At 41.9% G+C, this 26,893-nt stretch overlaps 1 protein-coding gene across 2 annotated transcripts in view; it reads right to left on the bottom strand.

Annotated features, from left to right (window-relative positions):
• Positions 1-26,893, bottom strand: part of VWA3B (von Willebrand factor A domain containing 3B) — a 212,119-nt gene that overhangs the window by 135,167 nt on the left and 50,059 nt on the right. For both annotated transcript variants that reach the window (XM_036880051.2, XM_057496959.1), the window contains exon 8: positions 13,047-13,172. In XM_036880051.2, coding sequence (XP_036735946.2) covers positions 13,047-13,172 — 126 coding nt within the window. The remainder of the gene's footprint in view (positions 1-13,046; positions 13,173-26,893) is intronic.

Genomic DNA, 26,893 nt, shown 5'->3' on the forward strand with positions numbered 1-26,893 from the left:
AGGGTTTCTGTTGAGAAGTCTGATGATAGCCTGATGGGTTTTCCTTTGTAGGTAACCTTTTTTTTCTCTCTGGCTGCTTGTAATACTTTGTCCTTGTCTTTGATCTTTGCCATTTTAATTATTATGTGTCTTGGTGTTGCCCTCCTTGGATCCCTTGTCATGGGAGTTCTGTGTACCTCTGTGGTCTGAGAGGCCATTTCTTCCCCTAGTTTGGGGAAATTTTCAGCAATTATTTCTTCAAAGACATTTTCTATCCCCTTTTCTCTCTCTACTTCTTCTGGAATGCCTATGATTCTTAAATTATTTCTTTTATATTGATCACTCAGCTCTCTTAAAATTCTTTCATTCCTGGAGATCCTTTTATCTCTCTCTGCATCAGCTTCTCTGCGTTCCTGTTCTCTGTTTTCTAGTCCATTAATGGTCTCTTGCATCTCGTCCATTCTGTTTTGAAGTCCTTCCAGAGCTTGTTTTATTTCTGAATTCTCCTTCCTTAGTTCTTGCATATTTCTCTGCAAGTCCATCAGCATGGTTATGACTTTTGTTTTGAATTCTTTTTCAGGTAGACTGGCTAAATCTATCTCCCCAGATTCCTTCTCAGGGGAAGATGTAGCAGATGCCGAAGCTGTCTGGGTTAGTCTTGTCTGAATCATATTTTTTTGCCTTTTCATGTTGACAGGTGCTATTGACTGTCAGCTGGGAGGGCCAAAATTTTCACTTACTACTGGCCTTTCTTTACTGGGGCAACTGCGACCCCTAGTGGCTTGTGTTGGGTAATTGCGTGTAGAGTGGGTCTTTGTGTCTTGCCTGGCCGGGAGGGAGAAATTTCCCTTTCTGTGGGCGGAGTTTGTCTCAGGCTGCTTCTCTGCTTTCGCAGCGCCCGGTGGGGTGATGGATGGGGGGGCTGCTTGACTGTTTGCCTCCGTGAGGGGTCTCAGAGCTGTTGCCCAGGGGGTTAGTGCACCCGGTTTTCCCTGTAATTTCCAGCTGCTGTACTGTGACCTGGGTTGTTTCCGTCAAGCTGTTAAGTCCCTGTCCCTTTAAGACTTTCAAAAAAGCCCCCGCTTTTCTTTGTCACAGGGGCATCAGCTTCAGCACCCGCTCTGAGGTCTACCCCCTGTTCTCCCAGTATCCAGGGCCCCCTGGGCATATACTGTGTCTGCGCTCTGGCCCGGATGGCTGGGGCTGGGTGTTCGGCAGTCCTGGGCTCCGTCTCCCTCCCGCTCTGCCTATTGTTCTCCCGCCGGGAGCTGGGGGGAGGGGCGCTCGCGTCCCGCGGGGCCGGGGCTTGTATCTTACCCCTTTCACCAGTCGCTGGGTTCTCGCTGGTGTAGCTGCAGTCTGGCCACTGTCCTGCGTCTTCTGGTCTCTCTTTTAGGGCTAGTTGTGTTTGTTGTATTTTCAAAAGTATATATGTTTTTGGGAGGAGATTCCCACTGTCCTACTCACGCCGCCATGTTGGCTCCGCCTCAGGTTTTTCTTTTAATTCACCTCAAAGTACTTTCTAATTTCCCTTTTGATTTATTTCACCCAATGTTTAAGTTTTTTATTCTTTTATTAATACGCTATTAAGGAGTATGTTACTAAAATGCGCATGCTTGTCAATTTTCAAAATTTCCTTCTGTTATTGATTTTCAATTTCCTCAATTGTGGTCATAGAAAATATTTTGCATTATTTAAATCCTTATAAACTTATTAAGACTTGTCTTATGGCCTAACATACGGTTTCTTCTAGAGAAAAATCTGTGTGCATTTGAGAAGAATGTGTATTCTACTGCTGTGGCATGGGGTATTCTATAGATATCTGTTAGGTCTAGTTGGCTTATTGTGTTGTTGAAGCTTTCTATTTCCTTCTTGATCTTCTGCCTAGTTATTCCATATCTTTCTAACTCCAATCCTGTGTACTTCACCACCACCCATGTCTACAGAGAACTCTAGCTGGCTATTTAATGCAATGCCAATAATTGAGCACTGCCCCCTCTCCATTTGTTAAAAAAAAATACTAGAAATTCCTGTAGGGGTCCTGGTTGGAGAACTGCCTGCAGAGCTTGAATGAAATGTTAGCCTCCTCCTTGTTTTTTGACATTGAGTTTGGTATTTTGAATCAACCAAGTGGTCAGAGTCCAATCTTGCCATGACTATGCAACATAATTACACTAATTACCTCTAGTGAATCATAAAATGACTGTGAAGGTTATGCCAAAGGAGGAGTTCTGGAATGTTTTGAGCTGCAGCAGTATCTAAAGAAGAGTTAAGTCTCCCTAGCTTTGGATTATTCTTCAAAGTTTTGTAAAAAAAGCCACCTTCTCATTTGAGAGTCATACCTGGTGCACACACATGCAAACACACATACAAAGAATACTCAGATACACCAATACCAATATCTCTGAACAGGTCAGCACCCCACAAGTCATCTTTTACTACAAGTCCTTGGCTTTTACTATTAACAGCTGTGTTAAGGCATAGATGACATACAATGAACCATACACTTTAAAATGTACAAGTGGATAAGTTTTGATGTATGTATGGTTAGATTTATGTCTACCACCTTGCTGTTTGTTTTCTATTGGGCCTATCTGTCCTTTGTTCTCTTGTTTTCTCTGAGAGCTTTTAGAATGACTTTTAAAAATCTATTTTAACTCCTTTGTTAACTTGTTATTTTATTTAGTGGTTATTTTAGGTTTATTACACTCTAACTTCAACTGATATTCTACCACTTCATGCATAATGTAAGAACCTTACAGTAAGAGCACCCCCCCCTTTTTTTTTTTTGCACTGCAGTGGTTTGTTGTTATTGTGGTAAAATAGGCAAAACATAAAACATCATTTTCACCACTTTTAGTTGTGCAATTAAGTGGCATTAAGTACCTTCACATTGTTGTGCAACCTTCACTATCCAACCCCAGAAATTTTTCAGGATCATAAAAGGAATTTCCTTACCTATTAATAACTCTCCATTCCCCACTTCCCCAGCCCCTGGTAACTACTATTCTACTTTCTGTCTCTGTGAGTTTGACTACTATAGGTACCTCATAAAGGTGGAATCACACAACATTTGTCATTTTTTGTCTGGCTTCAAGTTAGCTTAATGCCATCAAGGTTTATCTGTTTTTAGCATTTGTCAGAATTTCCTTCCTTTTTAAGGCTGAATAATAGTCCATTGTACATATATACCACATTTTGTTTATCCAGTCATCTGTTGGTGGACATTTAGGTTGTTCATCTTTGGAACTTGTGAATAATGCTGCTATTCCCCTTCTGAATTTTATGGTATTATTGTCATACATTATACTTATATTTAAATTATAGACCCTACAGTACACTATTATTTTTGTTTAAATAGTCACTTGTCTTTTGAAAATATCTAAATAGAAAAATATATATTATCCATATAGTATTTCAGTATTCTTAATTCTTTTGCATAGATCAATATTTCCATTTTTCCCATATAAAGACTAATCATTTTTCTGCCTAAAAGATTTCCTCTAACATTTCCCACAGTGCAGATGTGCTGATAATAAATTATTTCAGCTTTTGTGTATCTGAAAATGTCTTAATTCTGCCTTTGATTTTGAAAGATATTTTCATGAAATACAGAATTCTAGATCACAAGTTTAAGATACTGAGTGAAAAAAAACAAAACCCAAAATGTTGCTCCACTGTGTTTTCACTTGCAGCAAGAAATCTGTTGTCATGTTTATCTTTGTTCCTTTGGACATAGCATGTCTTTTTTTCCTCTGGTTGCTTTTAAGATTTCCTCTGTATTTCTTCAAGTATCTTCAAGTTCACTAATCTTTTTTCCTGAAATGTCTAATCACCCATTGAATCCATTTAGCATGTTTTCATCTAAGATATTTTCTTCTCTAAGAGTTTCCATCTCTAAAAGTTCAACATGTATCTTGTTTTCACTCTGTCTTCCCTGTCTCTATGTAATTTTTTGAACATATGGAATAGGGAATACAGTTATAAAAACTGTTCTAATGTCTATTTCTATCAGTTCTAATGTTTCTGTTCTAAGTTCCCAGTCAATTTTGATTGATTAATTATTAAGGGGAACACTTCCTGCTTTTTTTCATGCCTAGTAATCTTGGATTTGATGCCAATCGTGAACTTTTCTTTTTTGAATACTGGATGTTTTGTTATTCTTTTAAATCTTATTGTTCTCTGTTCTGAGATGCAATTAAGTTACCTATAAAGATTTATTTCCCTTCTTGTCTTGCTTTGCTGACTTCTTAGGAGTGCCCAGGATCAGTGTAAGGTCAGGCATTTCCCCATTACTGAGCAAGACCTTCCCAAGAAACCTAAACAGGATCCATGAGTTACCAATTTTTCCAGCTGGGCTGGTGAGAAAAGACACTGCTTCTGGCCCTGTGTGAGCTCCAAGCCCCTTCCTTCTAATTCTTTCCAACAGATCTTTCCCAGCCTCGGGTAATGTCCTCACATGAATCAGCTGATCAGCACTGAGCTGAAAGTCTCAAAAGGTACTCTCTGCAGATTTCAAGAGCTCACTCTCTTTGTGAACCTCTCTCCTCTCTGGTACTTTGTCCTCTGAAATATAGATATCTTGGACTTCCTGGACTCTAAGCTCTGCCTCCCAAACTCCTGAGTTTGCTGTGCTCCACTTGGGATCCTTCTCCCTATATTATGGCCTGGAAACTCTCAAAACAATAAGCTGCGACAATCATAAAGCTCACCTTGGACTTTCTATGTATCTCAGGGATCATTGGCCTTCATTGCTTGGTACCCAGTGTCTTTTTTATCATATTTATTAATTTTTTTTATTAAGGTATTATTGATATACACTCTTATGAAGGTTTCACATGAAAAAACAATGTGGTTACTACATTCACCCATGTTATCGTGCCCCCCATGCCCCCATTGCAGTCACTGCCCATTAGTGTAGTAATATGCCACAGAGTCACTATTTGCCTTCTCTGTGCTACACCATCTTCCCCATGATCCCCCCACACCATGTGTGCCAATCAGATTACCCCTGAATCCACTTCTCTCTCCCTCTCCACCTGCCCTCCCCCATCCCTCCCTTTGGTAATCACTAGTCCCTTCTTGGAGTCTGTGAGTCTGTTGCTGTTTTGTTCTTTCAGTTTTGCTTCATTGTTATACTCCACAAATGAGTGAAATCATTTGGTACTTGTCTTTCTCTGCCTGACTTATTTCACTGAGCATAATATCCTCTAACTCCATCCACGTTGTTGTTGCAAATTGTAGGATTTGTTTCTTTCTTATGGCTGAATAGTATTCTCTTGTGTATATGGACCACCTCTTCTTTATCCATTCATCTACTGATGGACACTTAGGTTGCTTCCATATCTTAGCTATTGTAAATAGTACTGCAATAAACATAGAGGTGCATATGTCTTTTTTGAATCTGAGAAATTATATTCTTTGGGTAAATTCCTAGGAGTGGGATTCTGGGTCAAATGGTATTTCTACTTTTCGTTTTTTGAGGAACCTCCATATTGCTTTCCACAATGGTTGAACTAGCTTATATTCCCACCAGCAATGTAAGAGGATTCCCCTTTCTTCACATCCTTGCCAGCATTTGTTGTTCTTAGTCTTTTCAATACTGGACATCCTAACTGGTGTGAGGTGATATCTCATTGTGGTTTTAATTTGCATTTCCCTGATAATTAGTGATATGGAGCATCATTTCATGTGCCTGCTGACCATCTGAATTTCTCCTTTGGAGAACTGTCTGTTCATATCCTCCACCCATTTTTTAATCGGGTTATTTGCTTTTTGGGTGTTGAGGTAAGTTTAACCCCTTGTTGAATATGTCATTTACAAACATATTCCCCCATACTGTAGGATGCCTTTTTGTTCTACTGATGGTGTCCTTTGCTGTACAGAAGCTTTTTAGTTTGATGTGGTCCCATGTGTTCATTTTTGCTTTTGTTTCCCTTGCTTGAGGAGATGCATTCAGAAAAAAGTTGCTCATGTTTATATTCAGGAGATTTTTGCCTATGTTATCTTCTAAGAGTTTTATGATTTCATGACTTACATTCAGGTCTTTGATCCATTTCGAGTTTACTTTTTGTATGGGGATAAACAATAATCCAGTTTCATTCTCTTGCATGTAGCTGTCTAGTTTTGCGAACACTAGTTGTTAAAGAGGCTGTCATTTCCCCATTTCCCCATTGTATGTCTATGGCTCCTTTGTCATATATTAATTGACCATATATTGCTTGGGTTTATATCTGAGCTCTCTACTCTGTTCCATTGGTCTATGGGTCTGTTCTTGTGCCCAAATTGTCTTGATTGCCATTGCTTTGTAGTAGAGCTTGAGGTGGGGAGCACAATCCCCCCAGCTTTCTTCTTCCTTCTCAGGATTGCTATGGCTATTTGGGGTCTTCTGTGGTTCCATAAGAATTTTAGAACTATTTGCTCTAGTACATTGAAGAATGCTATTGGTATTTTGATAGGGACTGCATTGAATCTGTAGATTAATTTGGACAATATTAATTCTTCTTACCCATTAGAACAGGATGTGTTTCCATTTATTGGTATTTTCTTTAATTTCTCTCATGAGTGTCTTGTAGTTTTCAGTGTATAGGTCTTTCACTTCCTTGGTTAGGTTTATTCCTAGGTATTTTATTCTTTTTGATGCAATTGTAGTTTTCCTGATTTCTCTTTCTGCTAGTTCATCATTGGTTTATAGGAATGCCACAGATTTCTGTGTATTAATTTTGTATCCTATAACTTTGCTGAATTCAGATATTAGATCTAGTAGTTTTGGAGTGGATTCTTTAGGGTATTTTATATACAATATCATGTCATCTGCAAACAGTCATAGTTTAACTTTTTCTTTACCAATCTGGATGCCTTTTATTTCTTTGTGTTGTCTGATTGCCACTCCAGAACTATGTTGAATAAAAGTGGAGAGAGTGGGCATCCTTGTCTTGTTTCCAATCTAAAAGGAAAAGCTTTCAGCTTCTCACTGTTAAATATGATATTAGCTGTGGGTTTGTCATATATGGCCTTTATTATATTGAGGTACTTGCCCTCTATACACATTTTGTTGAGAGTTTTTATCATGAATGGATGTTGAATTTTGTTGAATGCTTTTTCGGGATCTATGGAGATGATCATGTGGTTTTTGTCCTTCTTTTTGTTGATAAGATGGATGATGTTGATGGATTTTCAAATGTTGTACCATCCTTGCATCCCTGGAATAAATCCTACTCTTGATCATGATGGATGATATTTTTGATGTATTTTTGAATACAGTTTGCTAATATTTTGTTGAGTATTTTTGCATCTATGTTCATTAGGGATATTGGTCTGTAATTTTCTTTTTTTGTGGTATTTTTGCCTAGTTTTGGTATTAGAGTGATGCTGGCCACATAGAATGAGTTTGGAAGTATTCCCTCCTCTTCTACTTTTTGGAAAATTTTAAGGAGGATGGGTAATAGGTCTTCATTAAATGTTTGATAAAATTCAGCAGTGAGTCCATCTGCTCCAGGGGTTTTGTTCTTAGGTAGTTTTTTATTACCAATTCAGTTTCGTTGCTAGTAACTGGTCGGTATGGATTTTCTCTATATTTCTAGGTCAGCCTTGGAAGGTTGTATTTTTCTAGCAAGTTGTCCATTTCTTCTAGGTTATTCAGTTTGTTGGCATATAATTTTTCATAATATTCTCTAATAATTCTTTGTATTTCTGTGGTGTCTGTAGTGATTTCTTTCTCATTTCTGATTCTGTTTATGTGTGTAGACACTCTTTTTCTTGATAAGTATGTCTAGGGGTTTATCTATTTTGTTTATTTTCTCAAAGAACCAGCTCCTGCTTTCATTGATTCTTTCTGTTCTTTTATTCTTCTCAATTTTATCTATTTCTGCTCCAATCTTTATTATGCCCCTCCTTCTACTGAGTTTGTGCCTCATTTGTTCTTCTTTTTCTATTTTTGTTAATTGTGAGTTTAGACTGTTTATATGGGATTGTTCTTCTCTCCTGAGATAGGCCTGTATTGCAATATACTTCCTTCTTAGCACAGCCTTTGCTGCATCCCACAGATTTTACGGTGTTGAATTATTGTTGTCATTTGTCTCCATATATTGCTTGATCTCTGTTTTTATTTGGTCATTGATTCATTGGTTACATAGGAGCATGTTGCTAAGCCTCCATGTGTTTGTGGGCTTTTTCATTTTCTTTGTGTAATTTATTTCCAGTTTCATACCTTTCTGGTCTGAGAAGCTGGTTGGTACAATTTCAATATTTCTGAATTTACTGAGGCTCTTTTTATGGCCTAGTATGATCTATTCTTGAAAATGTTCCATGTGCACTTGAGAAGAATGTGTATCCTGCTGCTTTTGGATGGAGTGTTCTGTAGATGTCCATTAGGTTCATCTGTTCAAATACACTGTTCTGTGCCTCTGTGTCCTTACTTATTTTCTGTCTGGTTGATCTGTCCTTTAGAGTGAGTGGTGTGTTGACATCTCCTAAAATGAATGCATTGCATTCTATTTCCCCATTCAATTCTGTTAGTATTTGTTTCACATACACTGGTGCTCCTGTGTTGGGTGCATAGATATTTATAATAGTTATATCCTCTTGTTGGACTGACCCTTTTATCATTATGTAATGTCCTTCTTTGTCTCTTGTGACTTTCTTTGTTTTGAAGTCTATTTTGTCTGATACCAGTACTGCAACTCCTGCTTTTTTCTCCTTATTTTTTGCATGAAATATATTTTTCCATCCCTTTACTTTAAGTCTGTGTATGTCTTTGGGTTTGAAGTGAGTCTCTTGTAGGCAACATATAGATGGGTCTTGTTTTTTTATCCATTCAGTGACCCTATGTCTTTTGATTGGTGCATTCAGACCATTTACATTTAGGGTCATTATCGATAGGTATGTATTTATTGACATTGGAGGCTTTAGATTCGTGGTTACCAAAGTCTCAGGGGTAACTTCCTTACTATCTAAGAGTCTAACTTAACTCACTTAGTATGCTCTCACAAACACAATCTAAAGGTTTTTTTCCCCTCTTTTTCTTCCTCCTCCATTCTTTATATATTAGGTATATTCTGTACTCTTTGTCTATCCCTTTTTATTACCTCTGGTGACAGCTATTTAACCTTAGGAACACTTCCATCTATAGCAGTCCCTCCAAAATACACTGTAGAGATGGTTTGTGGGAGGTAAATTCTCTCAGCTTTTGTTTATCTGGAAATTGTTTAATCCTTCCTTCAAATTTAAATGATAACCTTGCCAGACAAAGTATTCTTGATTTGAGGCCCTTCTGCTTCCTTGCATTGAATATATCCTGCCACTCCCTTCTGGCCTGTAAAGTTTCTGCTGAGAAGTCTGATGATAGCCTGATGGGTTTTCCTTTGTATGTGATCTTATTTCTCTCTCTCACTGCTTCTAATAGTCTGTCCTTATCCTTGATGTTTGCCATTTAATTATTATATGTCTTGGTGTTGTCCTCCTTGGGTCCCTTGTGTTGGGAGATCTGTGCACCTCCATGGCCTGAGAGACTATCTTCCTCCCCAAATTGGGGAAGTTTTCAGCAATTACTTTCTCAAAGACATTTTCTAATACTGTTTCTCTTTTCTTCTTTTGGTGCCCTGACACCAGGGCAGGGGCCGTCAGTTTAGGAACCAGGTTTGGGCTAGCCAGGAGGAAGGCACAGCAGGCTGCATATCACACTGGGGGGCCTTGGAGCTGCATAGCCAGCCAGGGATTGGAGCGCCTGAAGATCATTTAAGTTCCCAACCTGCTGGGCAGAGTGCACCCGGACAATTTTGTCTACCTGTCCTTTCTCCTGAGCAGTAAACTCTCTGCAACTTTTGCCCCTTTAGAAGCCTTGTCGGTTTTAGAAAGTCTCTCAGATTGCCCGCCTTTCTTTTGTCCCAGATCAGCCAGATATGAATCCCTGTTTTCCACAAATAGCTGGAATCTCTGTCCCTCCAGGTATTCTGCCTGTCTTAGCATTCCAACCCCATTAATCACCAGAGCACCATGCAATGTAGGTTCTTGCTCCCAGAGCAGATCTTCAGAGCTGGGTGTTCAGCAGTCCCAGGCCTCCACTCCCTCCCAGCTCTGTTTCTCTTCCTCCTGCCAGTGAGCTGGGGTGGGTGAAGGGCTTGGTCCCACCGGGTCATACCAGGTCATGGCTTTGGTATGTTCCCCTGTTCTGTTTGTTCCTCCAGGTGTATGTAGTCTGGAGCATCCTTCTTTCCTGTTGCTGTTTCAGGATTAGTTGTATTAATTTATATTTTCATATTATGTGTGGTTTTAGGAGAAGGTCTCTCCCTCACCTCTGACGCTGCCATCTTTAATCCCTTCAGTAGCCAGTGTCTTTGAAAACCATTGTTTCACATATTTTTGTCAGGTTTTTTTCCCCAGTGAATTCTCATGCCCTGCTCTTGGTAATTAAAAGAGATCAAAATTACCAGCAGCCAGAGTGTCTGGCCTCAACATCTTATCCCAGGTGTCAGGCTCATGAGTTATCCCTTTCAGGAACTGCCTTCCTAGCCCTCTGGTTACAGGTGCCACGTGGTCTCGGAACAAGTGCACCCAGTCTGAGGGCACAGGGGCTGTTGTGCCCAGGAAGGAAGATTTTTGTCTAATTCACATGAAGGTTCCACATACGAGGGCAGCCCACCTGAATTCCTCCATCCTGACCTTCTCGTATCTCCTGCAGTCTGCAGGTCATGGGTGGCCAAACCTGGGGAGTAGCTGCTGCCTTCACATGCAGCAGAGTAGGGTCTTGGGCTGACACAGCCCAATAACACTGGGCTGTAGGGGGCAACAGGAACAGGTCACTGTACATGTGGCTCCTGGGGCCAAAGCAAATTTATGAAAGCTTGGGTAGATGTCCAGCAGTGGAAAATTCCTGACCAGATTTTCCTCTTTAAGTACAACTGGTAAGTCTGAAGCATCATTTGAAAATTTATGCTTGGGAGTTATTTTGGTTTTTAGTTTTTGGTGTGTGTGTGTATTACTGTGCCCCATATATCTCTCCATCAATTATAGAGACTAATAACTCTACTGTTTCCCTTAGGAATAATACCTAAAAACCTTCTGTTAACCCTCCAGACTAACCACCCCAAGCTTAAATACTCCCTGTATTACTCTGCTTCAGCCACCATAACAAGATGCTACAGACTGGGTGGCCTAGAGATCAGAAATTTTCTTTCTCACATTGCGGAGGCCAGCAGTCCAAGATCAAGGTGCCCAAAGGGTTGGTTTCTGGTGAGACACCTTTTCCTTTCCACTGTCTTGCTGTATCCTCACATACACACAGAAAGAGAGAGGTCTCTGGAGTCTCTTCCTCTCATAAGGGACACCAGTCCTACCAGATTAGGACCCCACCCTTGGATTCTCATTTAACCTTCATTACTTCCTGTCTTATTTAAGGCCCTGTCTCCAAGTAGAGTCACAGTGGGGGTTCGGACTTCAACGTATGTATTTGGGTGGGTTGGGGGGACACAATCCAGCCTGCAGTGCTCCTCCCAACAAACACCTCAGCAGCGGGACTGCCATTCTCTCTGCCTGGCATCAGTGTTTACGTTAGCCTGGATCCCCCTACAGCATTTTCATTCTCAGGATGACAGAAGACTCTTTGGGTCCTTGATGCTAAGCTAAGAGGAGTGTCATTGCAAGTGGGCAGCCCCTCCAGACAGGACTGATTAGGCCCCTCCCTGGACACAGGGATCTAGTCCTGGCAAAGCAACTGCAGCCACTGCTGCCTGAGGCCCACGTCAGGACAGCCAGTCACAGTGGACTCACTCTCACCAGAATTTACCAAGTTGCACAGGGCAAGCTTGCCCAGGCCTTCCTTCCTCCCCATGTGTCCCCTTCTCCCTTCCTCCTCTTCGGCGGCATCCCTGCCCTCAGCCACCTTGGCCTCCCTGCTCCTCCCACACTGACACCTCTGTAACAGGCAGGGGACCAGGAGACAGTACAGCCTGGCAGAGGCTCCCAAGCTTGGCTGCACATCAGGATCACCTGGGAAGCTTTCACAAACCCCAGCGTCCATATTATATCCCTTATGGATTAAATCAGAACATCTCAGGTGGAAGGCAGACATCAGTATTTTTACTGAGGAAACTTGGCTTCCTAGCTGTGCAGCCTTGGGCAAGTTGCTTAATCCTAAGTAAAGATAATTGTAGCATCTGTCTTCTAAGATTGTGGTGAGGGTTAAATGAGTTAATATTTGTGAAGAGCCTAGAACAGTGCCTGGCATGCAGGGTATGTTCTGTGTTGAGTACTGTTATACCAGCAGTGCCCTAGAGGAAAATCCTTTACTAACTAAAGAATCCAGGAAGAGCATCAGTATACTAAGTCCCCTAACTCTGAGAGGTGGGAAGAGTGAGCTAATCAAGAACCTGCTTGGTGCAAAGCATGCATTATTTACTTATTTTTACAATAATCCCTCCATATTAAAATTATTTAGCAGAGGACCAAACTAATGCTTAAAGAGACTCATTCAGGTTCATCTAGTGATGGAGTTGGGATTTACAACCAGGTCTTTCTTGCTTCAAGTTCAGGCTCCTCTGAATCCTCTTCTCAACTAGGGCTCAAGCTTTGGACTCTCATGTTCTTTGCATTGCCCAATTTTAGTTCCTGGTAAGTCAGTTTAGCCAGAATCCCCCACCCTCCATATCTAACCAAACTCCTCACTCCCCACCACCCCACAATAACTGATCAGCAAGGATCCCACCATGTAGCTTTAGCCAGAATCCCCCTTCACCCTTGGTATTTCCTCTTAGTAATTTTCCATCCACCTTTATATAAATCTCCACTTATCCATGTCATATTCATAACTGAGCCCAATTCTATATGATGTCTCTTTTCCTCCACTGCAACAATTTCTGCATAGAATCTATATTTATCACTTATTGCTTAGCTCTGGTTTTTCTTTGACAATCTACACACACACATGCGTGCACACATGCACAGCTCTGGAGGCTCTCCTCAGGAGCTCCTCACAGCCAGGCTAAGGAGCTCTCCTTGGTAAGGAACACAGACACAGCCCCCAGTCACCAACTAATAAGACTTTCACAGTGGTGACCATAAATAGCACCCACCGTGGTCTGTTGTGGGCATGCCAGACTTGGAAGACTCAGCCACCAGTCTCTGGATCTGGGCCAGTGTGCTGTAGGCTTCCTCCATCTCCCTCCAAATGAGAAACACGTCCTCTCTGACCCCGGCTCCTGGGAATGGCAACAGGAAGAGAAAGGCGTGAGCAGGCAGCTGTGGCAGAGCTGAGAACTCTCTGGTAGTCACAGCAAGCCTAGCACACCCCAGCCAAGTTCCTAGAATATTTCTGAAAGCCAAATTCCACTTTCCGTACTAATTGCTTTCTGAGATCAGGACTGAAATCTCTAAGGAAGGGCTGTCACCTCAAGAAATAATAAATACAGACTGTAGGATGCAATAAATCCTTGTAAAGTAAATATCTGTAGAAACCAAAATATTTTAAGATGAATTATTGATAAATAAGATAAAGAATAAAAATATTCAAAGGCACCTATAAAAGCCAGGGTGAGAAAGGGAAATTCAATAGTATATGAAAGTAACAACCCCTAAATTTTCTTGATTTATCTGAGATTTCCTGCTTCTTTGAAACCATCTTCACAAGTCTTTACTTCCCCCTAATGTTAATAATGATTCTTTGGCTTCTCTCTCTGGACCTCTGTTGTCTCCATTAAGGGTTAGGTCTGACCACATGACATTATTTTAAATAATACTGTTTAATTAATATAGACATTTATATCATTCTCACAATTAATCAATAAAAGTTCACCCCATGGGTAAGAGGTCTAGGCTGGGAGAAGCTCTGCTCTCTCTAAGATCCAGACTCTAACAGATTAGTAGATTCCAGGGGCTGAAGAAGGTGTGAGAACAGGAGGGAAATGCATATGCCTATAAATGTGCAGCATGAGGGCCCCTGGGGTGGTATCCTGACAGGATCCACATCAGTATCCTGGTTGTGATACTGTCCTATGAATTCTGCAGGTCACTATGGAGGACATACTCCTATGGGTAGAGAGCCCATGGGTATCTCTATTATTTCTTAAAACTGCATGTGAGCCTCCCATTATCTCTCCATACCTCTCAGCCAGAGCTGCTGCACACACGAAGTCAGCGGTGACTCCAAGAAGCAGCTACAGTTGGAAGCTGCCACCTGCTTGCTTTCAGTGGCTTCTATGGGCCCAGCCCCCACAAGGCATCATGGGGGCTGCAGAGGAGTCCGTGCTCTGGTGGTGCTTCTATTTAGTTGTCCACACAAGAATTTGGAGTATGTATTCTTTAGTTTTAAAAACTCCATTTCAATAAAAAGTGTATTTAAAAACAACACAAAACTCTATTTCACAGCCTAGAGAGCTGGCTCAGAGAACACTGATGATGTTGTCATTAAAGTAAGCAAAGCCCAAATTCTCCAGTGATAAAAACCTTTGGGGGTGCCTGCTATGTATCTGGCATTGTGCTTGGGCCTTTCTAAACATTTTCTCATCTCTCTTCACCACAGTTCTGTAGGCAAATCCTATTCTCATCCCCATTCTACAGCTGTATAAACTGAGGCACAGTGAGCTGTCCAAGGTCAAAACCTCAGTGAGTGGCAGAGCAGGGAGCAAACCCAAGCTGTAACTGCACCCAACCTGGCGACCCTGACTTGCTGCCTGGAAAAGGGATGGATGGTTATAGAAGGCTCTGCTGCTTCTCCTTCAGTGGCTGATGATCCTTCTTAGCAAGCTTGTCCACAGATGCCTGATATCCCACAAGCACAGAGAAAGAGAGGCCACCATCAGGTCAAGGAGCCACCCCAGGAAATCTGTCCACCCAGGGCCAAAGGACTGACCTCCAGCCACCAGAACAGACTGGGGCAGACCAGAGTCAGTGTTTGACTTTTAAAATGTAGTTAAGAAGGGTAGGGCAGAAGTGAAGGGCACCAGCATTCTCTCTCACCCAAAGTTGGCCAGATCACCTAAGAGAGTATCAATAGCTGCAGTCATAAAGAAGCAAGAGACAAGTCCTGACAGAGATGGATGGCCACCAAGGCTTTAGAGCCATTAATAGCCCAAGGAGGGACACGTGATGTGCACCCAGCTCCATGGTGCAAGTCCAAAAATACCACAAGCTGCTGCCAAATGCAAACCTTGAGTCCAGAGGACTTTCAGACGGCTAGAAAGCGAAGGTGGCTTCCAGCTGCTTGCTTCAGCATGGAGGTGTTAAGTAGCAACATTCTCTCGAAAAGTTTCCATTACCCCCAGTCTCCATAATATCTTAAGAGTCAGTGTAGCACATGTCAGCATCCAAGGAAAAAATTTCCAAGGAAAAGCTGGGTTTCAATAATCCAAGGACAGGAATGGTGTTTAAGGAGCAGCAGTGACCTGGGGACATGCTCCCCTGTGCAGGTGGTAATTAGATTATCATTACTACTCTGGGTTAGTTAGGCAGCCACAGATTCCTAAACTGGTGATCAGAAAACAAAAACTCAAAAAGTACTATCCATTTAACTAGGTTTGTTTTAAAAGCAAAATCAAAGCCATCTAGTGAACATGAAAACCCACAGGCAATGAAGAGCATGGCACAGAATGCAGAGGTTTCACTGCAGGTGACTCCTCAGGCAGTGAGAGAGCTGCCACTCCCACCAGGGTCACTCCTGAGGGACTTGGCTGGGCCATCAGACAGCTGCAGCCAAGGCAGATGGCCCCACTGCAAACAGAAGAGGATGGAGGACAAGGCACTAGAAATCCCAAATTTGAGAGTCTCCAGGCTAAACCAGAGCGGAGATGACACCACAGTGAAGCCTTCTGGATCCTGACCAGTGACGTGTAAGCCAGCCAAGGCCTGCTCTGCACAAAAGCAGGATATGGTTCCTCACAGAGACATCCAGGTGACCTAAAAGATCCTCCAGCCCCAAGGGCCCCCTCCCTCACCAACCCCTGACATCCCCCATGGGCCACGTGGTAACAACCTGCAGGCTCTCAGAATGCTGACACCAGCTGGGACAGATGTCACGTTAAGCTGTGGGTTTTCACTAGCACCTGGTTCTGATTTCTCAGACTGGCTAGTTTGACAAATGAAATGAGACCTGGGTCAGATCCGTTTGATATGTCAGGGGAAGAACCTGGCAAGTACCTGCCACAAGATACCACCTCTCTGTCAAATCTTCGGTGTCTTGCCTGCAGGACAATGTCCAGTTGTCAGAGGCCAATTCATGAATCTATTCATCAGAAAATATTTGTTGGTGGCTGTCCCTGGTGTGGACACGGCCCACACTGAAGACACAGCAGGGAATAGCGGCTCACTCCCTGAATGGGCATTTAGGACCAGGGCACAAGGCCCCACGACACCCTCTGATACTCTGCTGCCATGAACCCCATCAGAGCGCCGTCCTCCCACTGCTCCCCCACTGGGAACCCACAGTCCTCTGCTGCACTCACCTAGCCCACTCTTCATTCAAGGCACCATCCTGACCCCACCATCAAGCTGTGGCCAGCCACCCCAGGACACTGTGATCTGCCTCCTGCACCTTCTCAGTTACTATGGAATGAACAAGCCTCAACCACCGTTCTCAGCCCTTTTGTTGCCAGGACCCTCTTTCAGGCCACACCATTAGGTAGGCTGGTGGGATATGCAGCTCCTGGCTGCCCATCACTCCAACCTCCAGTTCTGATGGGCACGAAGCATCAGCCAGGAATGGTGCTTTAGTATATGCACGACCTTGAGTCCTGCCTAAGTTAATCAAGCCTGCACAAACATGTTGCTTTATTTTTCATAGGCAGCTGCTTACAGCACAGCTCACCACTCAGCCATGTGTCCATGGCTGTTCTACTGTGGAGGACTCTGGTGGGCAGCTCTCCTGTGGCATCAGCATGCGGTCAGAAGGATCATGTTTGCATGGGCTGGCTTTGCTCATGAGACTGCAAATATCTTGAGCATAGAGACAAATCTTTCTCTGTATCCTCCACAGCACTAAGCATAGGATCCACTGCTTTCAGTAAGAAGTCCTATCCTTCCTTGTTTTTTTTCTTTATTACAAAGAAACAATGGCAAACACCTACTACCTTCTTTCCTCAGGGATTGCTCTGCCTCCTAACTGACAGCCTTCAATACTGCAAGAAACTCTTCCGAATGGCACATAACAGACTCTTATCATTTGAGCAGGTGGCCGTGCCCCAGGTATTCCACACACTAATAGTGATGTGCCCTAAAGCACTAACTCATTTCCTTTTAGATCCTCATGCCACCGCTAGCATTCCAAGCAGGAGGGGACAGGCAGAAAAGCATCTAGGTGTGGCACAGGTCAGGAAGGACAATTAAATGCAGCTCAGGCAGAAGCCAATGCAGAAATTCAGAACCACCCTCAGCAAGCCTGAAGCCCAGACCATCCCTGAGGTCCTCCTTGTGGCCCTTCTGTTTGTGAACTTCTCCGCATCGCCCAGGACTCCTGGCTCAGTGGGATGGAGACCCTGCTGTCTGCCTGAGCCTTAAATTCCTATCAGTTGTAAGGATGGAAAGAGGTGGCTGTAACTATAAAAAGGCAGTATTTTCAGAAAAAAGCAGCCCAAGCTTCTATTTTAAGGAAGAATTACAACATTTAAAAAATAATTCACTGTAAGGTGGTTAAAATTTCCAGAGTCCTAAAGTTCCAATATGGATCTGGTGAAAGGGGGCCTATCACATCCATAAAGAGATCAAAAGTGGTGATATCAGTAGTTTTTGTTAGTGAAAAAGTCCCCAGTTACTTGTGTTAAATTATATAGTAAGATGACTTGTTGAGAGGTCACTGAACACCTGCTGGCTTGAGCCAGCCCCACGGCCCTAACCACCAAGGCACATGTGAAACTGCATTCAGTCTACCCTGTGGAAATTAATTAATTAAAGCAATTAGAGTTTCACTGCTAATTAATTTAAAGCAAATAGAGTCATACTGTCATCTGGCTAAATGTTTATGCTTTCTTGGGGCAATGAATATATATGTTTCACAAGGACCATGTCTTAAAAGCAATTTCAAATACCAAGTATGGGCAACTTTTAATAAGCAGGTATATACTATCACCTGGGGCCTAAGTGGAAGACTGTAAAGTAATGCAGTCTAATTGTCCCATATTCACATAGAAAACCTGAATATAAGCCACCTCTGATCCCCCCATGGCAAAGAGGAGCAAGGGTTCCACTACACTCAGCAAGAAGCATGGCCCCAGGCTCCAGGTGCTACTGGGCGAACAGCAGAGAGAGACACGGGCACAGGGAGAGAGAAGCAACATCTAAAGAAGAAATGCCAAAAATGCCCGTGAATAAAGCTTAGTTGAATACGTATATGTTATTTAGAATAGGTAATACCATTTAAACAACAGCAACTCAAAGGGTAGGCATTTTAATGAAATGGTAAGTTCAGGGGGCGCCTCACTGAGTCTCCTTTAGAGAAAATTTATTAAAATTTTTGTTTTTCAGATTTTCCATCCCAGAGAGACCTGAGCTTCTTTCAGTTCTAAGGGACCTATAGTGCACAAAAAAGACTACAAGATAGTCAGAGTTGCTCTCTGATTTCTATCAGCCAACTCTGTCTCAACAGGAAAACAGTACAGCTAGGCCTGTTGTTTTGGGGGAGTGATCCTGCACTAGGATCTGCTCAGCTTCCTCTCCTCAAAAGCCCGTTTTTGTGAAAATGGGTCACGTGGAGCCTGGGTCTCACTCCCACAGTGGGGTCTGTCCCCAGCTCTGCCAAGTCATTCAAGAATAAGCAAGTCTTAGGTGTCTAATGATTTTCTTCAGACTCACATGAGACTGACCTAGAAACCAGGACACCAATTATTAAAAATATCCTCTTCTTCACAGGAAGGACATCTTGTTGAAGAATCATCATTCATTCACGTATTCAACAAAACTCAATCAATACCTACTGTATCTGAGCACTGGATGTACAGAGTGGACAGGAAACAGTCTCAGCTTTAAGAGACTTTCCCTTCGGTGTGGGCTTTCCCGAGTGCAGGCCTCAGAACCCAAGTCAGAACCCCCTAAGCTGCTCATCAAAATGCAGATTTCTAGGCCACACCCCAGGCTCAATCAGTCCAGAAAATTATACTCTTTTTTGTTATTGTTATATCCTTTTTATTGAAGTAGAGCTGATATACAATATTATATTGGTTTCAAGTCTACAACACAGTGATTTACCCCCACTAGACCAGTTACTATCTGTCAACATGGGAAGATGTTTCAGGACCACTGACTATGTTCTCCGCGCTGCACTTCCATCCCCGTGACCAACTTATACAATGTTTGAGAATTTCTGTGCCTGTTGATCCCCCTCACCCACCCCATCCACCAGCCCCAACCCCTCCCCCGTGGCAACCACCAGTCACTTCTCAGTGTCTATGAGTCTACTGCTGTTTTCCTCATTTTGTTTTGTTTTGTTTTAAGATTCAACATAAGTGAAATTATATGGTAGGAAATTATACTCTTAAAAGCATCCCAGTGATTCTTTTGCAACAAAAGTTTGTGACATTTCAGTCTTACAGGAGAGAGAGGCATATAAATCAATTATTTTTATCCAAAATATTCTTGGAGAAAAAAAAAAGTTCAGTGATTTTCAGGAATATTCTAATACTCTGATATTCCTATTTCTGCCCTAAGGAAATGCTTCCAAAAGAAGTCAGAGCTCTTTTTTCCCTTCAAAGTGCTGGAGAGTCTTTGGCTACTATCCAGATACCCATTCCGGGCCACTCTCATTCATATGGTTCATGACATTCTACTATTTCTAAGAGTGTCTTTTATTTTAGATGAATTTTATAATGGCTGCTTCCTGCCAATATGTAAAGATGGAGACAGAGGGGAAAACTAAAATTTGCTACGTACCTACTATGCACCCCCCACTGTGCCTGGCGCTTAAACATATGACCCCATTTACTCCCACAAGAACCACGTAAGCAGGGAACACCATCCACATTTCACAAACAAGCAAAGTGTGATTCAGAGAAGCTAAGGAACTTGCCCAAGGCCACACAGCTAATAAGTAGTGAAGTCAAGATTCAAGCTAGGGTCTGCCTGCCTCCAAAGCCCCCCATACTCTTTCCACACTGAACACCGTCCTGTGTATCCTTACAAATTATCATGATGCAAGGTCTACATAAACAAACCCTATCTATTATGTATTGGCTGTTTTCGTTTCCCTCACTCAAAGGGCTTACAGACTCATCTCTTCCTGGGCTGGAAACCACCCAGGCTGTAATTCTGATATGCAGGTGATTATGGTTAGTGAGCTACATCCCCAAGGCCATTCTCACAACTAGCAGCACACGCTGGCTTGGCTGTAACCTGCCCACACCGGGATTGGCCGTCACCCACTGGACAGGCCCGACGGGGTTATGAACTCTTACAGCTCACGAATGTTAGGCTTTCACTATCTGCATTTTGTCTCCCTTATCAAACTGGGGCTGTCTTGAAGACAGAATTATGTTCTTCTGTTTTTGTAACCACTCTCCCTGGTACATCCCTGGCACGAGGTAGATACTTCCAAATAGGCTGTTCTAGAACATACACTTCTTGAAAGCAGCCTCCTCTTTTTATCATTGTATCTCTAGGGCTCAGCACTGTGCTTGACTTGAGATAACCAATGTGGAGTGGATCTCACCCTAAAACCTGGGCAAGTTTATTCAAATATAATCAGAAATCTATACTAGCTCATTTTCCTAGTAATTCAATTTAAATTTTACAAGATTTTTGAGGGATTTCTCTATGCCTTATGTTTTGTTAGGTGATGTAGGATGTCTGGACCCCCTGGATTATTTCAGCACCATGCTAAGAGATTGATTCCATTGGTGACCAAAGAGCTGGGCTAAGCCTACCACTGCTCAGTGCCAAGAGAGGCCTACAGAGGGCAGGGGAGGAGTCCTGCTGATAGGACTCCTGCAGCCGGGAGCTGAGATAAAACCAGGACCCCAGGATACAACCCTTGATGGGGGAAGGAATGCAGTGGGTCCCTGTCCTTAAACGGATTTACTGTCTCTGACTGGGAAAACTAGACCTTCACACACATCAGGTGATAGTGTGAATTAAGGAGAGAAGAGGGTGGAGTGGGGCTGTTCTGAAGTCCTGGGATCCTGGAGTTATGGTGGGAAGGAGCAACTTTTAAATCATCAGCAGAAGCATAACTGATATTCCCAAAGTTTGAGGTTGCCTGAAAAGGGAACCCTTGTCTTTTATTCCTTTTGAATATCCTCCTCACCCCTAGTGAGACTCTAAAGCACACAGAAGGTGTCCAACAAATGCTTTAACTAACCAGAGTATTCTCTCACAGCAGTAATAAGAAATTCAAGGCAACCCATTATTAGAAGGAGCAGGACTGGGAGATCATTAAAGTCTTTCAGTCTTGTGCACTGTAATGGAGGAACAATTTTGGAAGTGCAGCTGCTCCGGCTCCATCCATTGAATTAAACTGAATGCTAGGCAGAAGCAAGAAGACCTCTGAGAGAAGCTCCTGCTGTCAGAAAGCGATAAACAGGCACCAATCAATGCTTCTCAATTAAATTAGACATTAGAAACACAGAAGCAGTGCCAAGCCTCAGTGATGAGCCAGTCAACTTCAAATGTCTAATTAAAGATCACAAGTGTCTTCCAAGAACCACAACTTGGTTATTTTTTCTCTTTAAGCCTAACAACCTGCAAATATCTTAAAGTAAATAAAATCTGGCTTCACAATATTTCGCTTTAGTTCATGTATTTTTCTCCACCAACACAAAGAAAGTACAGTTTTCAAAAGTAGCCAAATTTTTACAGCTACACCCTTTGGGATGTAAGAATGCTACTAATGGAGCAGGGAAGCTTTTCTAACACCATTTCTTTTCCCAGAAGTACTAGACACAAACAATAATACTCTCAGAAAAACACTGCCTTTTCCTATTCCCTAATACTCCTTTTTATTTATTCATCACAAAGTGTATCTCTTGTCCCACATGTCAAATGTGGTGGTGAGCACCCTTAACCAGCGCTGCTCAGTTAGCAGGGCTGTGCTGAGAGGGCTGAGGCGGCAAGGCTCAGGGGGCGGGGGCAATGCCGACCCTGTGGATGACACCTGACAGGGGTGGGCTGGGCCTAAGAGCAAAAGGTGCTGCTCTGCCCAGCCCTGATCTCCTGGGAGCAAGAGAAGGCTCTGAGCTGTCGGTTCTTTGGTTGTACATGTAAAACTGCACTAAAGTTAACCCACGCCTGCCTATCTGCAGCTTGCGCCCTCCTCCTCCTCAGGCATAAGGTATGATGCTCTGGCTTGTGGAAGCTCAGAGTGCTGTCCGTGGTGAGAGCTCAGCCTGGGTGCCCATCCCACCACTGGAGTGCCTTGAATTTCTAATTCTGAAGAGCTTGACGACATAGGCCACCTAAAATACATCCACTGTCAGCTTCACTGGTTAGTCCAGATTCCAGGCTATGTGCATCAATGCCAAAATTCTTTTTTTTTTTTTTTAGTCTGATGTCAGGCAGGCCCTTAGTGAAAAATTTTACTATAATGTGATTTTACTAATACATATTTACTATTTCAGTTGAATTTAATTTTTTAAGAATAAAACAGGAAGAGAGAACCAAAATAAAAGAGGAGGTCTGCTCTGAACATAAGAGATCAGAAGCCTTTATCCTTCCTAAAAAGGAGCCCCCCAACTACTACATAGACCCCTCACTCTGGGCCCACAGGGCTTTCATAACCTAAAGAGTGACTCCTTATAGGATTAGGACTATACCTCTTATGAGTCCTTGGAAAGCACCACAGGTAAAGTTCCTTCCCAAGACAGCAATAACTAGGCTCTATCCAGAACAATTTCCCTCCATGAAAGCTTCTGAGAATTGAAAACAACCATATCTAATTTACAAATACTCCTGCACCATTCCAGCCCCTCACTGAGGCTGGTCTGGCAGTAAGGACCTGGGTGAAAATCATGCCCAGAAAAGGCCCCACAGTATACTCCACTCCTACTATGAGAACAGGAGCTTCCGATTTCCTCTAGAAAAGGAGGCCTACCCCTGGTATTGACCTTGAAAATGGATCTTCCTTCAGGACACAGTTTAACAGCACAGTATTCAGTTACTGGGTCCAAATTCCAATTCTCATCTGTCATTATGAATGCAAATAAACTGGTTAGTATCATGACTATTCTAACAAATGCTCTTTGTGACAGAGGCTGCCCTATCTTGTTAGATTATTTTACTTTCTGGAACCAATGTCTACAACAAAAGCCCACTTGGAATCCCAAAAGGAAACTAACATTAATGGAATGCCAATTTTGTGTAAAACATTTCCTTGTGTGTTATATGCTTTAATTCTCCCAACAACTGTATGAGGTAAATGTTATTATTCCCATTTTTACAGCTGAGGGAACACAGTTCACAAAGGCAAGGTAATTGCCTAAGGTCACATAGTAGTTAGTGGCAAAACGAGGGGTTGAATCTAGGTCTGATTCCAAAGTGATTCAACTTCCAGCAAACATAGTTTCCCAGAACGAAAAAAGGATAACACAAGAGCAAAAGGTTGTGATAGCATGCATTACTGTTGAGCAAATATTTACTTCCCTCCCCATCCCTGTGAGTGGAGTAGACCTCCCCATCCCATTGATGTTGGACTTGGTCATGTGATTTACTTTGGTCAGCAGAATGTTAGTGGATGTGCTGTGTGTGGAAGCCTGAAACGTGGCTGCTTTCATCTTCCCTTTCTAGGTATAACCTTTTGACAATGGTTTGGCTGGGCTCTTGTGCTCATGTTATTCACAATATCAATCCCCCTGGATAGCATTAGTTGAAGGAGGCCAAGTCCATCCTAGATTAATCAAACTGCAGTTGACCTGTAGACCTGTGGTCAAGAAATATGGCTGAAATTTTTCCAAATTTGATGAAAACTATAAACAGGTTCAACAGGCTCAATGAACCCCAACTACATGTCACTAGGATCAGAGGGGAGACTCTGTGGTATGTTTTGCTCTTTGAAAGAAATAGTGAGAGGCTTCAGAGGTAAAAGGAGAAATCAGAGTAAAAAGCCAGGGAGGATGTCTATCAGTCTTCCCCGACCTCCAGAGGGTCAGTAGAATTATTAAAATCACACCTAAAGAAGAGTTGGAGAGGACAGTGGTGGGAAGGAATAAACAAAGGAGTTGAATTTTTATCCAGGCTAAAGTGGAGAAACCAGACACAGTGCAGGCAATCAGAGGATCCCAGAGGGTGAGGGGAGCAGAAGAGTATGCCTCCTCTCCTAAAAGTTCTCAGAAATCCACAGGGTAGGTCTTTAGATAGCACCTGTGTACAGAATTAGGGGTTAGAGTCAATGTCCTCTTGCCCCCTTGAAGCAGGCAGTCACCACTGTCTGCACAGGAGCTCAACAGGGCTGGCACAGTAGGTGCCATGAAGCTTCGTCCTCTTCCTGTCTTCTCTCTAAATATTCTTGTCAAAGAAGACTGAACATTAAGTCTTGGGAAGTAAAGTAAGAAAAACTTAAAATGTAATGCACTACTTAATGTACCACCCTAAGCAGCACATATTGCCTTTGTCAAAACACTGGAAAAGCTTTTCATCACCTGAAAAGAAAGAGCAGTTCTGGAAAAACAAAGAGGAAAAAGTTCAGCCTGGAGGGAAAATATTTCCAAGGAATTAATATCCATATAACAATCCAAAGTAAGCACAGAATAAATAAATGATTGTACATGATATATCTACTGTTGTCTTTGCAATGAAGCAAGAAACAAGACATACTTGTTCTCAGCCTGAGAGCACTTTTTGCTTTCTTCAGGGAAGAAGCTAATATAAGGAATTAACCCCAAATACAAGGCCTAACAGCTGGTAATAATTCACATAGAATTAACTTATTTGAAGATACTGTTATAATTTAGTAAACCATTATGAGAAATGCAGATGCCTACAAATATCTACATAACAAGTATGAAATGTCAGAATAAAATGAAACCAGTTTGCAGCAATGTGTCCAATTCATCCAGTCTCTATTAGTTTAATATGGAGCAGTCCAAAGGACTTCAGAAACTTTAGAGCATGCTTATATAGTCTTTTAAGTTTCCAGTTGATAATGGGTACAAATGCAACATTATTGCTTCAAGTTTTCAAAGGCTTTAATCACTGACAAGAGAAGCTGTAATAAGCAAACTGCTGATACAGCTCAATCTTTTGTTTTGCTTTCAAACTGTACCACTGGACCTCCCCAGATCTGTGCCAATAAACAGAGTGAGGGGAGGAGCAGAGAAAAGAAAAAAGAAACAAGTATGTAAAATGTGTTGGGAGCAGGAAAAGAAGAGCTTAAAATGTCAATGGCTATTATGAGAAAATGTGTGTGCACTAAATAACACAGCTCAGAAACCAAACACACACGTGCTCTCCTCTTGGAAGATTCAGTCCAGCAACACACAAAATGGAGTGTTTTTTGGATAATATCAAACCCATTTGTCACAACTACAGAAAACACACAGAGCAGATAAAAAAACAAACTTATGTCAAAAGGTTATCCCTAGAAAGGGAAGACGAAAGCAGGAAAGGGCAATGGCCCAGAGCTGACGGCCCAGGAGCAAGCCCATCCCACACAGCACTGAGGAAGTCACATACATCAGCAGAGAAAAGAAAGGTCAGAAAGTGAATGGTGAAAATGAAGCTGTTAGCCATTTAAGGAAAAATCCGTTTACATCCTTTCATCACGCCATGCCTCAAAATAAATCTAGAGGGACCAAAAAGATTTTTGTTTTTGTTTTAAACTCAGGCCATACAAAACCAGATGGAAATTTTAAGGTTGTATATAAAATACTGCCAAAAGAAAAGGAAAAACAATAACCAGGATAAATTATCCGTAAGCCATAACATCAACTAATAGTCATTAATATACAAAGAGTTCACACAATGTGGTGTGAAACACAAGACCCCAGCAGTCAATGGGCAAAGGACAAGCAGGTCATTCATAAAAGAAGTTAAATACAAGAATGTTCAATTCCACTATTCACTACTAGTGGACATTAATGTCTTCATCAAAGAAATTTAGATGGAAATAATGAAATACTGTTTTTATGTTAATTCAAGTCCAGTGAAATGAGCATTCCCCATACACTGTTGATTTGAGTTACAGTGTCTTAAAACCTTTTTTTGTGAAGCAATTCCATGTGAGAAATCACCCCAAAATGTTCAAACATACTGATCCAGTATTTTCACTACAAGAAGTCAGTCCAAAAGAAGTCTAAAATACAGGAGGAAATACACCAAAAAATAAAAAGGTAAGTGCTATATTAGCTCTAATAGCAAAAAATTTAGAAATTTCCCTAATGTCCAATAGGATATGATTAAGAAAATGATAATATACTATTTCAATGAATATTATATATTTTTTGATGTTACAAAAGTTTAACAGAACAAGAAAAGATACTTGCTACAATATTAAGTAGAAAATGCAATATTCAAACTGGTACATAATATGGTATTTATAGTTTAATTTTTTCTAAGTTACATTGCAAAGACTGGAAGGAAATACACAAATATTTTCAACAGTGAGAATCTTCAGGTGACAAGGTTTCTTTTCCTTCTTTCTCTATATTTTCCAAATTGTCTATAATTTGTCTACAGAGTGCAGGACAGCCAATTGTTCATGACAGCCTGGGCTCAGACCTCCAGCTCTCACCAGTTGTGTAACCTTAGAAAATAACTCCAGGGCTGTTTCTCTTCTGAAACATTGGAATAAAAATATCACTCACTTCACATGGTAGTTGTGAGGATTTAAATGACATACTGTATGTAATATATCTAGTAACACACACACACACACACACACACACACACACACACACACAGCTTTAACCATCTTGAGGGAAAAAAAACCTTTGAAGTGACAAGTTAAGTATTTAGAGGGTTAGGACAGTTTATCACTTTCATCCAATAATTAGAAGTGATACCATGGTTGCTAAGA

This window comes from Manis pentadactyla, chromosome 2, assembly GCF_030020395.1.
Source record: "Manis pentadactyla isolate mManPen7 chromosome 2, mManPen7.hap1, whole genome shotgun sequence".
Classification (NCBI taxonomy): Eukaryota; Metazoa; Chordata; class Mammalia; order Pholidota; family Manidae; genus Manis; species Manis pentadactyla.